Source organism: Pelodiscus sinensis, chromosome 1 (assembly GCF_052426305.1).
Source record: "Pelodiscus sinensis isolate ZL-2025 chromosome 1, ASM5242630v1, whole genome shotgun sequence".
NCBI classification, from domain to species: domain Eukaryota; kingdom Metazoa; phylum Chordata; order Testudines; family Trionychidae; genus Pelodiscus; species Pelodiscus sinensis.
This window is the reverse complement of record NC_143052.1, coordinates 20,217,899-20,234,551: the sequence shown is the minus strand read 5'-3', so window position 1 is coordinate 20,234,551 and position 16,653 is coordinate 20,217,899. Positions and strand designations below refer to the sequence as shown.

The following is a 16,653-nucleotide window of genomic DNA, read 5'->3' as shown; positions in this document are numbered from 1 at the left end:
GACATGGGGTAGCTATTTAGGGATACTATAGGTATTCCAAAATAACTGTACAGTGTAGACATACCCTATGAGCTTAATCTAGCCATTGCCTTTAAGGAGTCTTTATTGTGAATGGCCTCTGCACTCCTGCATGGAAACATGGTAATGGTAAACAACCATCCTGGCTTAACCAGGAAACCTTCCATGACCTGGAATGACCACCACCACCACCAACCACCAGCCATACAAAAAGTGAAAATTACGTTAAATGATGAAGGATGAATATAAAAACAAAAAACAACCCAAGCACATAGACACAAAATTAGGAAGGTGAAGGCAAAAATGAGATTAAACTACCTACCATCACAAAGGGTAACATAAAAACATTTTACAAATACATCAGATGCAAGAGGTCAGAGGCTCAGGGCTCCATGTACTGAGCTGACTGACTGGGCGGGGCTGATTAATCACCTGTGAAGCTGTGCTGCCCCACAGTTTAGAAGGAACACTGGAAGCAAGAGGAAGATTGTGACAGGATAGGTCCATTACTCAGTTGGGAAAAGATAATAGAAAATGCAGCAATGGCTGAAGTGTTAAATTCTTTCTTTGTTTTAGGTTTCACAGGTTTCAAAAGTTAGCAGTGATTTGACCACAACATAATAAATATTAGTGTAAAGGGGGTAGGTTCTCAGGCTAAAATAGGAAAAGAACAAGTTTAGAATTGCTTAGACAGTTTAGATTTTTCAAGTGGGCAGCATGTGATGAAATATATCCTAGAATACTTAAGAACCTGGCTGAAAAGAGCTCTGAGACATTAGTGATTATCTCTGAGAACTAATGGATGGCATGAGAGACCCAAGAGAACTAGAAAAGTGCAAATATAGTACCTAGCAATAAAAAAAGGGGGAGATGAGGACAACCCAGAGAGTTATAGACCTGTCAGTGCAACCTTGGCACCCGGAAAGATAATAGAACAAATCATCAGACAATCAATTTTTAAGCACCTAGAAGAAAATAAGGTGGTAAGTAAAAGTCAACATGGATGTGATTTAAGCCGATGTGATATACCTCATTTTAAGTCAGATTTGTTGATACTGTCTAACATGACCTTCTCATAAATAAAATAGAGAAATATAGCCTGGATGAGCCTATTATTAGGTAAGTGCATAACTGGTTATAAAAATGTACTTAGACATTTATTAGTGATCCACAATCAAGCTGGAAAGGCATATTACTGGGTCCTGCAGAATCTATCCTGAGTGCAGTTCTATTCAATATCTTCATGAATGATTTGGATAATGGTGTAGAGAGTACATTTATAAAGTCTGCAGCTGATACCAAGCTGGGAGGGGCTTCAAGTGCTTTGGAAGGACAGGATTAAAATTCAAAATGATCTTAAACTGGAGAAATGGTCTGAAATAAACAGGAAACAATTCAATCAGGGCAAATGCAAAATAGTACACTTAAAAGGAATAACCAATTGCACAAATATAAAATGGGAAATCACTATCTAGGAAGGAGTACTGCAGAAAAGGATCTGGGGACTATAGTGGATCACAAATGAAATATGAGTCAACAAAGTAACACTTGCAAAAAAGGCAAACTTCTTTCAGGGATGAATTAGCAGGAATATTATAAGCAAGCCATGAGAAGTAAGGATTGCACTCTACTCAGCATTTATAAAGCCTCAACAGGAGTTGAGACTTTCACTTCTGGGTGCCACAATTTGGGAAAGATGTTGACAAATTGGAGACAATGTACAGGAGAGCAACACAAGTGATTAAACATTTAGAAAATATGACCTATGAGAAAAGATTGAAAAAAATGGGTTTGTTTAGTCTGGAGAAGGAGAGATATAATAATAATCTTCAAGTATGTAAACAAGTGATAATTTGTCCTCCTCAACTACTGAAGACAGGATAAGAAGAAATGGTCTTAAATTGTAGCAAGGGAGATTTAGATTATACATCAGGCAAAACTTGCTAACTTTATGGTAGTTAATAACTGGACCAAATTACCTAGCGAAGTTGTGCATTTGCTGTCATTGGAAGTTTTTAAGAACAGATTAGATGAACACCTGTCGGGGTTACCTATTTTATAATTAGTCCTGCTTCTGGGCAGGAGACTGGACTAAATGCCCTGACAGAATCTTTTCCAGTCCTATATTTCTATGATTCTATGTTGATGCAGGACTCATGCACAATCTGGGCCTTAGAGGATGGGAGTGGATAGCCTGAAACTGGAAAACATATGGCACACATGCAATCACAGAGGCAGGAGAGAAACTCTCATGCCTCCTGATACAATATCCATTCACACACAACTAAACACCGAAGAAAAACACATAACATTAATAGACAAACCAGAGAGAGGACTCTCTCTGGTCACAACTAAACAGCATATGCAGATGAACAAAAGGAACACACACACACAAATGGGACAGGACAATCAAGAATATACTAAATGATGAATCTCTCCTCCTTCTCAGAAAATAAAGGCAGTGAAGGTTTGATTTTCATTTCTAAGAAGGTGTAATTTCTCAGGGAACACTCCACAAATCATACACTTATTTTTTGGAGGTCTGCATGTCTCTTGTTATTGCAAATTGACCTCCATGGTGAAGAGGAAGCAGTACTGAACATATGGGTCAGTCCCACCTACTTCTCCTTATCCATAAAAATCATAGCTGAGAAATGAGACTTCCAGGAATGGGGAGTAGTCAAACAAGTACAAATTGAGAGAAGAAAGAGAATCTTTACTTAATTGAGAACATCAGGGATACGTACTCCTTCCTGTTTCTAGTGGAGACAAGGAAGAGAGTTCAACCAGCCAGAAGTAAATCTGGGGTTTTGGTATCTTGGAAAGCATGTGCATTCAACACCTTAATGCAGTTGCATTCCATACTATAGCATAGGAACTTGATGAGGACAAATGGATCCTTATTAGAATGAATATGAATGTAGTTAACTGAAAAAGTGTTAGTAGTAATCTTAGCATCTAAAATTGTAAGCACCCTGCTAGTTTTAGGTGATACCATGGGTATCTTTATTTTCAAATTAAACAATCAAAATAATTACTGCAATCCACTTAGGATTTATCATGGTACTTTTCCAGCATGGTATATAAACATTATTTTGTGAACAGATCCTGTGAATGAATACCTAATCCCTCATTATGCATTGAAAGTCAACCTACCAGTTTTCATGCTACAGAAAAAAAGAACACAAAATTCTTACCACAAATCCCTCAGTGTATTGAAACTGAGGTCTGGAAGTGTCTTCTGCTGTTGGACTCAAGGGCTTAGGATCCGACATAGAGCGCTGCATGCTCTTTGCAGACTTTGGGCTCAGTGGAGGAACCTTGGCAGTATCAGCATGCAGCATCTTTGGAGGGCCGATGTCATCAGTAATGGATTTTTCATAGGGTACAAAGGCAGACTCTATAACTTTGCTTGGTGAGACAGGTGAAATGGGTGAATATAGAACTTTGGGAGATTTAGGAGGGGAAGGGACTACCTGTAGTGTGGAATCTGCACGAAGATGGGATGAGTAGCCTATTTCTAGTGGTGTTGGACGCTTTTTATCTTTCTGTGGAGATGTAGCTGTTAAGTACTGGGGACTCTGCGTATCTGAGTCTGTTTCTGTTTGACATCCCAAACTTTCTCCTTTGTATGTCTTTTCTGGAGCTGAAATATGCTTAATGATTTCAACCTTAGCATCCAGCCTAGCCCTTATTGAAGGTGTTCTTATTGTCCCTACTGGTTCTGTCTGTACAGAAATCTCTGCCACTGTCTGAACTGCAATACTGGACACTTTGGAAAATGGCTTAGCCTTGTCTACCTCAGTGGTACCCTCGTTATATTTCCCAACACGAGACTTCCTTCTTGATCTGTTAGAAATATCCCATTCATCCTGATCTTCATCATCCGTCTGAACGCTTGTGTCAACACTCTTCTTAGTTCTCCTTCTCCTGCTTGTGTAACTTCTGTCTGCACCATCTTCATCATCAGTTTGTACTCCACTGTCCACTATTTTTTTAAAACTCCGGGGCTCTTCTCCCAGGGTCTCTTCAAGCTCATCATACTGACCACGCAATTTTGGCATGGAGCTCCTCTTTTTCAGTTGTTTCTCCTCTCTCACATCGATGTCCTTAAGAGACATTTCTGAAACAGAGTTTAGCATACCAGGCCTAGATATATATTGGGTAATACCATCTGACTGAACTGGGTACCAGGTTTGGCTTTGTGGAATTTCAATGCCCAGCACAGTGGAAGTTGTGGTGGTTGGGTCATCACTAGTCCAAAACTGGCCATTTTCTGCAGCAGTGTACTGCCCTTCCAAGAGCACTTGGTCTGTGCTTGTTTGTGGAGAAACAGTTCCAGAAGGGTCATAATTATACTGATATATCTGGCGAATTTTTTGCTCCTCCAGCTGCTGATGAAGCTGCTGTTGAAGTTGCTGAAATTGCTCAAGCTGTAGTTGCTGCTGGGCTAAAGTTTCCTGTCTCATCATGAACTGAGCTTGTCGTTCCTCTTCTTGCTGAAATAAGAGATGGTGCTTCATGGATTGCAACTCCTCCAGTTTCTTTTGGACCATAAGCTTTTCTTGTTCTCTAAACCTTTGGATTTCCTGACGTTCCCATTCTAGTTCCTCTGCAAAGCGCTGCTGCTTAAGTTTCTCAAGCTCAAGCAGTTCACGTTGTAATTCAAGCTGCTGCTGTTTGTCTTCTTCAGGAGCAATAAGAAGGGCGACTTCATCTTCAATTACATCTGTAAAAGCTTCAGAGGCTGTTGTTAAAACAGGCATCAGGTTAGCTGTCTCAGTGGTAACCGTTTCTATAGTGCTAGGTTGCAACACCGTGTCAATATCAATGCCAGTAATTGCATTGTCTTTTTCAGCTGCCACTGTTGTCAAGAAACTGTATGATCTTGGAAGTGGCTGATTCTGTTGCAAGGTTGATAATGAGGGCACTGAGTCAATTGTTTGGAGAGCAGATAAATCTCTGACAGTTGTACTGAAAATAGAACCAGGCTGTGTGGTTATGGCAAATGTGGCTGGGATTGGAGTTGCAACCGAGGAATAAACAACACCATTAGATGATCGTAACACACTTCCAACACCATACTGGGATCCCAGAGAAGGTATTATCCTGGCTTGGGAATACTGTGGTGCACTAATCCCGATGCCTGAAATCACTTGCCGAGTCTCTGGATAAGGACCAGTGCTCTTGCTTGAGTAATCCATTACCTCACCTGAAATTATAGGGCAAGAGTTATAGTCCAGTCCCCCAAAATTATGCTGCTTTGTGGATTCTGAAAGCCATCCCATCTTGATGAATTAAACAGGGGTAGGGAACTGCATGCAAATCTTCAGGTTAATGATCTAGTTTAGACGTGAAGAAAAAAGCATTGCTGAACATGCAGGCACATGCAGGACCCCTGTGCAAAACCACATTGTAAAATGAAGAAATAAAATAAAGGTGGGATCCAAAATAATTTGTCACATTGTCCAACAGAAAACATAACAACAGAAGGAGGAAAAAAATTTTAAAAAAATTATCCTGATATGAGATGAGGAACACCACAATTATATTTTAAAGAAAGGTCTGTTGCTGTGTCATACTGACCTGTACTGACTCTTCCGGAAGTCAGATCTACTGCTGCATCTGTTGCCCCAATTCGATAATCAAAGCTATTCTTGCTTTTGTAGGCAAAAAGGCCAGCTTCCGATAAATTAGTGTCAGACATAGATGGTTTCATACCTCCAAATCCTCTATACCCATAGGGCCCTGAGCGATCATACTGATAATGGTCATCTCTGTAACCAAACCGATCTTCAGGCAGTGTGGTTGGCGGCTGCTGTGCTGTACAACTACTGCCAAATGGTAATTTATAAACCACATCACAGCAAACAGCTCTTCTCCCTGCAGTCAGATCAACAGGCTTTTCTTCTTCTATGACGCTGGTGACAACTCCTGAAGTAACTTCATCCACCGCCACCATGGTTCTGTGGGATTTCGTGGTGCTAAGATCAACTGCACCACTCTCTGTTAGCTCTTGGGATGTTGAAACATCAGTCCAACCATTTGTCACGCCAACAGGAGGAACAGTAACAGGCATTGCAGTAGCCCATGACACTGCCTGTGTTGAAGTACCCAGAGATAAGTTTATTGGCACTTCATCTCTACCTGCAGAGACTGCCTGGCTGCCTATTACTCTGTATGCAGGATCAAAATGTTTTGACGTAGTCAGCTGCAGTGGTGTTGTCATTGCATGTCCGAGATCTACAAGGCTCTCTGTACTTGATGTGTAATTTACAGTAGCTGTGCAGGCCATTATTGTTACTGTTTCTGTGACTAGTGCTAGAGAAGGTTCTGCTGCTGACACAGTGCTAAGATTTATGATAGCTGGTTGGACAGCACTTACTGGCCGCCCACTTACATCACTTGCCACAGTTTGCCTTCTCACATCCGTCGGAGCTGCAGACAGATCCATACAGCTGTCTGTCATTTCAATATCCATTTTAGTTAAAGTACGAAGGTCAATAACATCACCAAACAGATGGAATCTTCCATTCTCTGTACCCCTGGGTTGCTCACCTATATATGTTGGTTCTGGAGGTATAGTAATGGAGACACTACCTAAACCAACAGAGGGAATTGAGCTTTTAACCACAGACACTGTGGTCTTGGTCACTTCTGTTGTTATTAACTGTGTTACTGAGCTAGGGACTGTTTCAAACGTTGATTGTGCCGTGACAGGAATGGTGGAAAGAGCCTGCAAAGCACCTGAAATATACATGCTGTGATCTGCCATACTTTGAATCTCCAAAGCTTTCATAGATGGAGTAAACAGAGGTTGCATATTTTGGGGAAGCTGTTCCTTCCAGGGCGAACCTAAAGGCCAACTGGTAATAGCTTGACTAGTTATAGAGTCTGTGGGAGTTCCAGGTTCAGATGGCAATGTGATAACAACATAGGTCTCCTGCGAGGGTTTGGTCAACCTTGGTGAAGATTTGTTGGAGTGTGGAGACAAAGGGGATGATGGGGATGGCAACTTGCACTCTGCTGAAGAGACCAAATTCAAAGTCATGCTTTTCAGTGACAAACCTGTTGGTTTTGGCTGTTTTTCTGCTGGCTTATGATGAGCAGCTATTGGGTGCTGAGGAACTGCTGGCTTAGGAGCAATTGGAGGCTTCGTTACTTCAGCAGGCCTGTGACTGAACACAAGCCCTGCTGGAATTAAGGATGGCTTAGGTGGCACAGGAGGTGGTGTTGGGGTGTATATTTTTGGAGTAGATACAAAATTGTTTTTTAACATATCTATAGCCTCTACGGCTACAACACTAGTAACAGAAGGTACCACTTCAGAAGTTGCCGCTGGAGTCTTATCCTGTGGCTTCTTTTTGGGATAGATAGCTGGTTTAGGTGGAGTAGGTGGAGGTAATGGTAGGGGAGGTGGAGGTGGCGGAGGTGGTGGTGGAGGAGGGGGTGGCGGTGGTGGTGGAGAAGGTTGAGCAGAAGAATCCAAAGAAGAACTTCTAAAAAATGAGAATACTTTGGATGTTACAGTGGGAACTGAAGAAGCAATAGATGGTAATACAGATACAGTGCTAGTCTTAGTTGTAACATAGGTAGTAGATACAGAGGATGTGAATGGGGATGACTTTGATGTAATACACACAGGAAGTTGATCAGATGCAGCCTCAGCCAAATTAGTTATTGTCATCTCAAACTCAAATCCTTTGTGTACATCTTCAGAAAGTGCCTTAGCAATATCAGTATCAGCTGTACTTTTAATTTTTCTGGTGGTGTCTTTTTCAGGTTTGGGTGACTCAAAGATATTGGACTCAGAAGTATATTGCTTCGGTTTTATAGCCATTGTTGTCACTACTGAAGGTGCATCTCCAGGCAAAGAAATTACACTATGATCCACACTTGCCATATCTGTGGATACATCTGTCTTTTTAAGGGGCACAGTAACAAGTTCATAAGGTGAGCTTATTTCAGAAAGTTCTGCTGTGAAACTTAAGGGAGCTTGAGCTACAGCACAGATATCTTCAGAATGCACTAATTTACCTACAGCATCTGCTATGTCTACATAACCCATAGTTGTGCTATCTATTCCAGTAACAGGTGAAGAGCTATCAGTGGTACAAACTGAAGATGTAGATGATGTAAGGGAAGATGTATCATAAGGTAAAACTGATGTTGCACTTTCTGATGCCTCAATGTAGGTCAACATTGATGTTTCATGAGAAATTATTTCCTGAACTTCTCTGGCATAATCTGTTAGGTATTCATCTTCTATTTCTTCTGTAGTAAAGTGCTGAGTTATTTTAACATCTGGAATAGAATGCACTGTGCTGCTGACTAACGCTGTCTCTGAAACGGTCATAACATCACTTGATGCTAAAGATGCACCATCCACTTTGTCTCCAACTACAAATATGTTTTTATCTGGTGCAGGAGTTAAATCAGATGTTGGCTGAGTTGGACTGGAGCCTGGTGTTAGTTGTATTCTTTGTCGTTTCATAAGCTCCTCATAAGCAGCATCTGCATCTAACAGCTGCTTTTGCTCAGTAGTGGAAGTTACAACACTGTCCAATACAACTATCTCATGACTTTCTGGTATAATGTAAGAACTAGACACAATGTCTTCTTGAGGCACAATTGAATGCAAAGGCTGTATACTGTAATAGTCTTTCCGTTGATCTACAATTTTCTGCATAGCTTCTTCATAAATCTGATCAGAAGGTTTTATTTTTCTCTCTCTCCCTCTCTGCTGAATGAATTCTTTACTTTCATCTTGTCTCATTACAAGATTAGCATCAATACTTCCATTATATGTGTCCTCTACTAAAGATTCATAAATATAATCCTCTATTAACATCCCACCATATAAAGATTCTTTTTCAAACACTTCTTTTTCATTTGGATTTTGAAATAGTTTGGATTTATGGGATTTGTACATCATTTCCTCATAAACCTCTTCAGCACTTTTCAATGTTTTTTGACTACTTTCTTCTTTTAGGACCCCAACAGGTTGTTCATCTGTTGGAGAATATAAAGAGACAGCTGTAGGCAACTTATAAACCTTTTGCACTTCTATTATTTTTTCGGGGCTGATTTCAAATCCTTCAGGATCTGACTCAATACTTGGTGAATATTCAGAACAGGAAGATCGATGCAGCTCTTCCATTTCTGCTGCCTGTCGTAATTCTTCCGTTGGAGATGCATCTTCAATAGGAGAAAGATTACTTGGTGGAGTCTTTGGATGTTCCCGTCTTCTCTGTGCTCGTAGCTCATCTTTGTCTTTCTTAGATTTTTTGCTAGAACTCTTTCTTTGCTGCTGTTCTAATTCACGTTGTTTCTCTTGTTCCTTTAGCAGCTCTTCCTCCTCCCTTAGCTCTTCTTCTTCTGAAGAATCTTCAATGGTGGGTAGAAGAGGACCATGTGACCGGTGTCTGGCTTTGCGTTGTTGTTTGCTTTCTCCTCCCATTTTTTTGTGACTAGGACTGCTGTCACTATCTTCATCGAGAGATGACACAGATGTGGGAGACGTACCGGGAGTGAAACTGGAGGCATGCAAACTAGAAGACCCTTCACCTCGGGATCTGTCTTCCGGTGAATCTGTAAGACTCTCCATCTCTAGCTCTGGCTCTTCATCAAAATATAAGCTAACCTTCTGTGGTTCAGCTGCCTCAGAATATGTATTTGTTATTGTGCTGTTGAGTTCTATTGTTTTGAAACGTCGAAGACCTCCTCCTCCTCCAGTTACAGTGAGTTCTTCACTATCCTGACTTTTGGTTTCCCTAAATTTAGGTTCTGGGCTTTCATCAAAAGTTTCGTCATCATCATCATCATCATCGTGCCATGAATGACGTCTTCCAGTATCCTCATCATAGCTTGTGATACTTTTCCGCATCATCCTCCTATGTTTTCCAGCTGTCCCTTTAGCTTTGACTTTCACTTCTTCCTTCTTTTGGCTTTCAATTATACTGATTTCTTTAAGCTGGTTCCTAATGAATTCGTCATCTTCAGAACCAGAGGCATCTTCATCAGCACTCATCTCTATGATCTGTTTTCGAATGAAGTCTTCATCATCACCTGATCCAAGACTGTCTTCTCGTTTGTACTCATCGCTGCTTGAGGAACTGACACTAGTTCGTCTTTTTCTCCTTGGCACAGGTGAGTTTTCACTCTCGCTGCTGTCTTCTACAGAATCATAGCGTTGCCTTCTTGTTGATGTATCGTCTACTGCATCCACCTTTTCCTTATAGTCTTTCTGAGTTGTAACACTTGGTTTTCCATCTTCTTCAAGACCATCTTCATCTTCTTCTTGAATGTCTTCCAGATCTTCCTCATCTGAACTATAAGGTTCTGGAGTCATTGGCAAAGGCTTTGTTCTATGCTGATCCTTTGTCTGTTCACCATATATACCATAAAGATCTTTGGTCTTCCCAGACTCCTCCTCAGCAAAGGTACTGGCCTGGGCTTCCAAAATTGACAAAACTGTACTTTCCAACTTTGCAAGATCTGAGGGGCTTGAAGGACTGCCTTCTTGTGAAAAAGTATCTTTTTTAGACAGTTCCTTGAGTAAATCTTTTTCATCACTGTGGATAAGACTTGGAATTTCACCAAGTGAACTTGATATCCCATCAGAAGAATACCCAGTGTCACTCAGACCTTGTGGACTTCTCTGTTGCTGAGAGATTGATGTTTCTGATTTGTCAATCTCCTTCTCCTAGAAAATAAATATGTATATATATATCAATTCTTAATGTCACCAGGCTGTTACATATAAGGCTTTTTCTCAAAGAAGGGTTAACATTCCCAATGAAATATTGTGATAAGAAGTATTTTAAACCAGAAGATTAAACCATAAATTAATGAAACACTAATTTTGATACACAAAGCGGTTTAAACATCTAAAAAGAGATCCTTGAATTATGAGGTTTTTTCAATGTAATCTAATTATGCTTTGCATGACAGTTCACGTATGCAACTGATTCATCATGTTAAAAGCTTATGGTTGGTCTTTATTTTTAAACATAAACAAACACTGTAGTCCTCTGTCAGAACACTTTCTAATTATAGTCTGTTGCATAGTGGTAGATGATCAATGCATGATGGATTTAGTTTAAAGATTTTTTTTTATCACCTCGGATGCAAAGCTAAATAGTTGCAGATAATTAAACACTGGCATAAATTGCCTAGGGAGGTTATGGAATCTCTAACAATGAAGATATTTAAGAACAGGTTGAATGGACATCTATCAGGGATGAGCTAGATGGTGCTTGGTCCTGCCATGACGGCAGGGGACTGGACTTGATGATCTCTCGAGGTCCTTTCCAATTCTAGAATTCTATGATTTTATGATTCAAGATATACTAGAACATGGATTCCTGTTTGTCAGCCTGCAACATTTCTGGCTTCTACTCCCTTCTTTCCCAAATTTAATCTCCCTTCCCTAAAAATAACCTCAGTAGCCAGGGTGATTGGCCTTTGGTTTCTGTCTCCCAGTACTACTCTCTCTCTAGTATGCAACAGAATACATGAAATACTGAAATGAGTGCATGGTATCTGGAACACTCGAGAGCCTACTCCTGAGTATGCAAAAATTCAACTGGGAGGAACTTTCCCAGTGCTTAGGTTCAGAAGCAGAAGGTCTCTAAGTTCCTTGGAGATGTAGGCAGATGCTGCTGCTAGAAAGTTGTGTCATAAGGATAAAAGCAGGAATATCAGCCAACTGAAAACCAACAACAACCCAAACTTCCCAGTTGTAATAGCCTTCTTTATTGCTAGTTATATGTCCTTAACTAGCCTTCCAAATTCCAGAACCTTCCATACGTGACCGGGGGCTTGTAGCCTTCTTTAAAGGTGACAAAAACATACATACATCCCTTGTGGCAAAGTACCTCCATCCCAAGGATCCCCCTGTTTCTGAATAAGTCTCAACTGCTAAATGCTCTCCCAACTACCAAAATTCCTATGTCTCCTAGGGTATCTCTACACTACCACCCTAGTTCGAACTAGGGTGGTAATGTAGGCATACCGCACTTGCAAATGAAGCCCGGGATTTGAATTTCCCGGGCTTCATTTGCATAAGCCGGCCGGCGCCATTTTTAAATGCCGGCTCGTTCGAACCCCGTGCCGCGCGGCTACACGCGGCACGGGCTAGATAGTGCGAACTAGCAAGCTATTCCGCACTATCTGTACGCCTCGTGGAATGTGGAATGGTAGTGCGGAATGGCTTGCTAGTCCGCACTATCTAGCCTGTGCCGCGTGTAGCCGCGCGGCACGGGGTTCGAACGAACCGGCATTTAAAAATGGCGCCGGCCGGCTTATGCAAATGAAGCCCGGGAAATTCAAATCCCGGGCTTCATTTGCAAGTGCGGTATGCCTACATTACCACCCTAGTTCGAACTAGGGTGGTAGTGTAGACATACCCCCAGAGACAAGGGCCCCAAAGCCACCTCTCTCATTCAGTTAATAAAATATCTCATCCTCCCCTCAATGACAGGCACCTATCCTGCCTCCCAGCTGAGAACATGTCCCATTTATCAGTGACCAGTGTCGGTGCCTCCTCTGGCAACTTGAAAACCATCCTCTAAAAGTCTCCTGACTCCCGTACTGTGACAAGTTTGTTATGCAGGTTTATGCCTTCAGTAAATAATTAAGCTTTGGGCAGGGGGCTGGACTTGATGACCTCCCAAGGTCTCTTCTAGCCCTAGGATTCCATACTTTTAGGTCTTTTTATTTATACAGAGTTTTATTTGCAATACTATTTTTTAAAAAAGCTTGCAGAGAAATATTTCTTATCCTCAGTTATTATAATTTTCATGATTAATCAGGGTGAGATTTCTTAAATTATTAAGATTTATAGTCAAAGCACCTTACCACCAACTGCATGATTCGTATTGTATATTGATTAATGTTATATTAATACATTGAGGAATCCTGTGGCACCTTAGAGACTAACAGCTTTATAAGGGCATAAGTTTTCATGGGTAAAACCCACTTCATCAGATGAATTGGTATAGCAATTAGACGCAGGGGTATACCTGTGTAATTTCCACTCCAATTCATCTGATGAAGTGGGTTTTACCCATGAAAACTTATGCCCTTATAAAGCTGATAGTCTCTAAGGCTACATCTAGACTGCAGCCCTCTGTCGACAGAGGGATGCAAATCAAGCACATTGAAATTGCTAATGAAGCAGGGATTTAAATATCCCGGACCTCATTAGCATAAACATGGATGTCACTTTTTTTCGAAACGGAGCTTTTTGAAAAAAGGCAGTTTAGATGCAGCTCTGTCAAAAATAAAGCCTTTTTTGACAGATCCTGTATTCCTCAAAAAATGAGGTTTACAGGATCTGTCAAAAAAGGCTTTATTTTTGATAGATCCACATCTAGGCTGCTGGGATTTTTTCTGAAAGCTCCATTTAGGAAAAAAAGTGGTGGCCATGTTTATGCTAATGAGGCACAGGATATTTAAATCCCTGCTTCATTAGCAATTTCGATGTGCCTAATCTATATCTGTCTGTCGACACAGGGATGCAGTCTAGACGTAGCCAGAGTGTGTGTCTAGACTATACCTCTCTGTCAACAGAGAGATATAAATTAGGCACATTGAAATTGCTAATGAAGCAGGGATTTAAATATCCTGCGCCTCATTAGCATAAACATGGTTGCCGTTTTTTTTTAAATGGAGTTTTTTTCAAAAAACAGCAGTCTAGACATGGATTGGTCGAAAATAAAGTCTTTTTCAACAGATCCTGTAAATCTCATTTTTTGAGAAATACAGGATCTGTTGAAAAAGGCTTTATTTGCAACAGATCCGCGTCTAGACTGCCATTTTTTTTCGAAAAAACTCCGTTTTGGAAAAAAGTGGTGGCCATGTTTATGCTAATGAGGCATGGGGTATTTAAATCCCTGCTTCATTAGCAATTTTGATGTGCTTGATTTGCATCCCTCTGTCGACTGAGGGATGCAGTCTAGACGTAGCCTAAGATGCCATAGGATTCATTATTGTTTTTGCAGATACAGATGAACATGGCTACCCCTCTCATTTCAATACATTGATATCAATCACTGCTACACAGGAATGTTTTATTGTGTATGTGACAAAGTTAGGTATTAATCTTTGAATATATGATATCTCTTTTAACCAAATAACATGTGTCCAAATATTTCATATCAGAAACGATGCCACTGTATTTTCTAAGGCATGTGCCATGAGAAGTACTCACTTCTTTTGACAATTCTGGTGATAGCCCTGACATATGCTATTGAGAATTAGCCTATTGCACTGCTGACATGATTTGTTCAGTGAAAATTGGGAAATTGGTATGATTCAGGACACCATTGATCAGAGAAAACTATCCTGGATATCAATAGCCTCTTAATCGCAGCATCTCACTTAGCCTTCATATAAAGGTCTTCACTGAAGTTTAACTAAAAACAAACAAAATAAATCCCACAAAAAACTGGATTGCCTGTTTTCTTTCTCTTTTCCCGAGGGAGAGCAAATGTTCCTGTCAGCCTCCCTTACACCTCACACCTGTGAGGACTAGTGGCACCAACTGGAGCTGCCCTCAGCTTTGCATTTAGCTAGTTAGATTTTAACTAGACCCACAAAATCAAACACCAGAAGATCAATTTCTGGTGTGGCAAGTAAAGACGTGGCCTTAGTCTCTAGTCCTTACTCCATTCTCTGTACAGAGATGCCCTTGCTACAGTGGGAGTTCTGCTCGTGGAATTGTGCAGTCTGTAATGTGGTCCTGCATTGTGTATTGGCGTGCCACATTGTACGACTGGAGAACAAAATTTGTTTTGAATTACTGAAGTTGTTTTAGCTATAAAAATATATCTAATCAGATTTTATTTTAAATTCACTACAAGACAAGCAAAATTTACAAGAATTTGTTTTATAACTTAGACACATGTGTATAGTTGCGGGTCTAGTGATACCATCATGCAAATATAATCATATATACAAGGCAACATACATTTAATTTACCTATGATGTATCACTGTATGCCTCAGTTCTTTCAAGAAAATTATAATTGTGGAAGAACAACTTTTCAGATGAATGATGATGTTTGAAGGAAAATACAGTGCACATGAGGATGATGAAATTATTGTTATCACTGTCAACGAACATTTGGTGACTGAAGTTGATGGGAAACATATAACTTCTTCACTGTCAAAACTAGAGGGATTCTGGAAAACCTATAGAGACTTCTTTCCATAAACTTGCCAGTTTAAATCCTGCTCCAATTCCCACCTAAGTCAATGGTATTGTCTTTCTATTGGCATAGGACAAGATTATTTTTGCATGAAGTTGGGCTGGCCTGCTAGAGAGGCTACATTTGTATTTTTCATTTCTATTCCTATGAATTTTTTTTTAACTTGTCAGATTGTAGAAGGCACCTATATTACAGCAATAAAACCCTCTTTTTACAGCTCTAAATCACTACAACTGTAGAAGCATTATGGCCAACTGGCTGCTTCAGTGGCAAGACTTAGAGGACCCGGGTTCTTCTAGTCCTGGCTCTTCTATGCTCCTGCTGGACAGTCTTTACGGGTCACTTTACCTCTCTTTACTTAGAAATGGTGCATCTGTTACCCAATCTACAAAATGAGGGTGGTGATATTATCTTCCTTTGAGCAGCATTTTATAGGAATTGGGTGTTAATTAACTATTTCCTGCCAGAGGTTTTTTTTTTTTTTTTTCTCTTCAGTCCCCTTTATTATTACATAGTTATCCATCATTCAGATTCTGACAACGTTGCTTAAGGTATCTCTTTATAATATTCACTGACATGGTAGAAATAATATTACTGAGTAGTGAGATTAATATTAAAATGTTTAGGGGCTAAATTGCTTACAGGTGTCAAATTATTTAGATTAAATTAGAATACTGTTCAAAAGAAAATGAAAGTTTAAAAAGTATGCTATGCAAATTTTCAGAGACATTCTTACAGGGATTAAGAAGAGAACTATGCAGAGAATAGAAACTGTTTTGCTAAGGTTTAAAGATTTATAAATCTGTTTTTGTTCTGATTAGGAATTAAACCCCAAAAATTCTCTGAGTTTTTTTTTAAAGAAGTAGTTTTAGGTTTGTAGAAACATTTTTTCCAATTGTTAAATGTTATAACCCATAATATAGTACAAAATAAAAAATCATAAAGTCATTTTGAAAGGAAATTAGTTTAACATTTTCTTATGATGACTTCAAAATAAAATGTTTTAATATTGTTGGAACTTTCAATCACATGAATTTTTGGCAAAGTTGATGCTTTTTTATAAATTATTTAAATTTTTAACAAATGAATTCTCCAGGGCAAAATATTCTGCTTAAAGTTTTTTTCTGAATCAACTCTAATTAAGAAACAATGAATTACTGGAAAGATCAGAGCTTATATAAGATTTTAACCAATGAAAAACACACATTTTAGCAACTGTATATTTGCTGGAACACATCAAATGTTACAAACCAATAGATGATTCTTTGATATTAAAGGTGTCATTTATGAGTCTAAAATGCTGGAGCAAAAGGCTTTGATCCCTTTGAATTTACCTAATCTTCTCCCTTACCACAGCTGGTGAAGAGGGCTGACATTTTTAATGGAGTTTTTTTGAAAGATCTTGTGTAAATACTTTTGGC

At 39.7% G+C, this 16,653-nt stretch overlaps 1 protein-coding gene across 1 annotated transcript in view; it reads right to left on the bottom strand.

The window, feature by feature from the left end:
• The window catches only part of PCLO (piccolo presynaptic cytomatrix protein), a 501,171-nt gene that overhangs the window by 256,604 nt on the left and 227,914 nt on the right, over nt 1-16,653 (bottom strand). Inside the window, exons 5-6 of the mRNA XM_089778439.1 lie at nt 5,605-10,723; nt 3,216-5,230 (exon numbers count right to left, since the gene is read on the bottom strand). Coding sequence (XP_089634565.1) covers nt 3,216-5,230; nt 5,605-10,723 — 7,134 coding nt within the window. The remainder of the gene's footprint in view (nt 1-3,215; nt 5,231-5,604; nt 10,724-16,653) is intronic.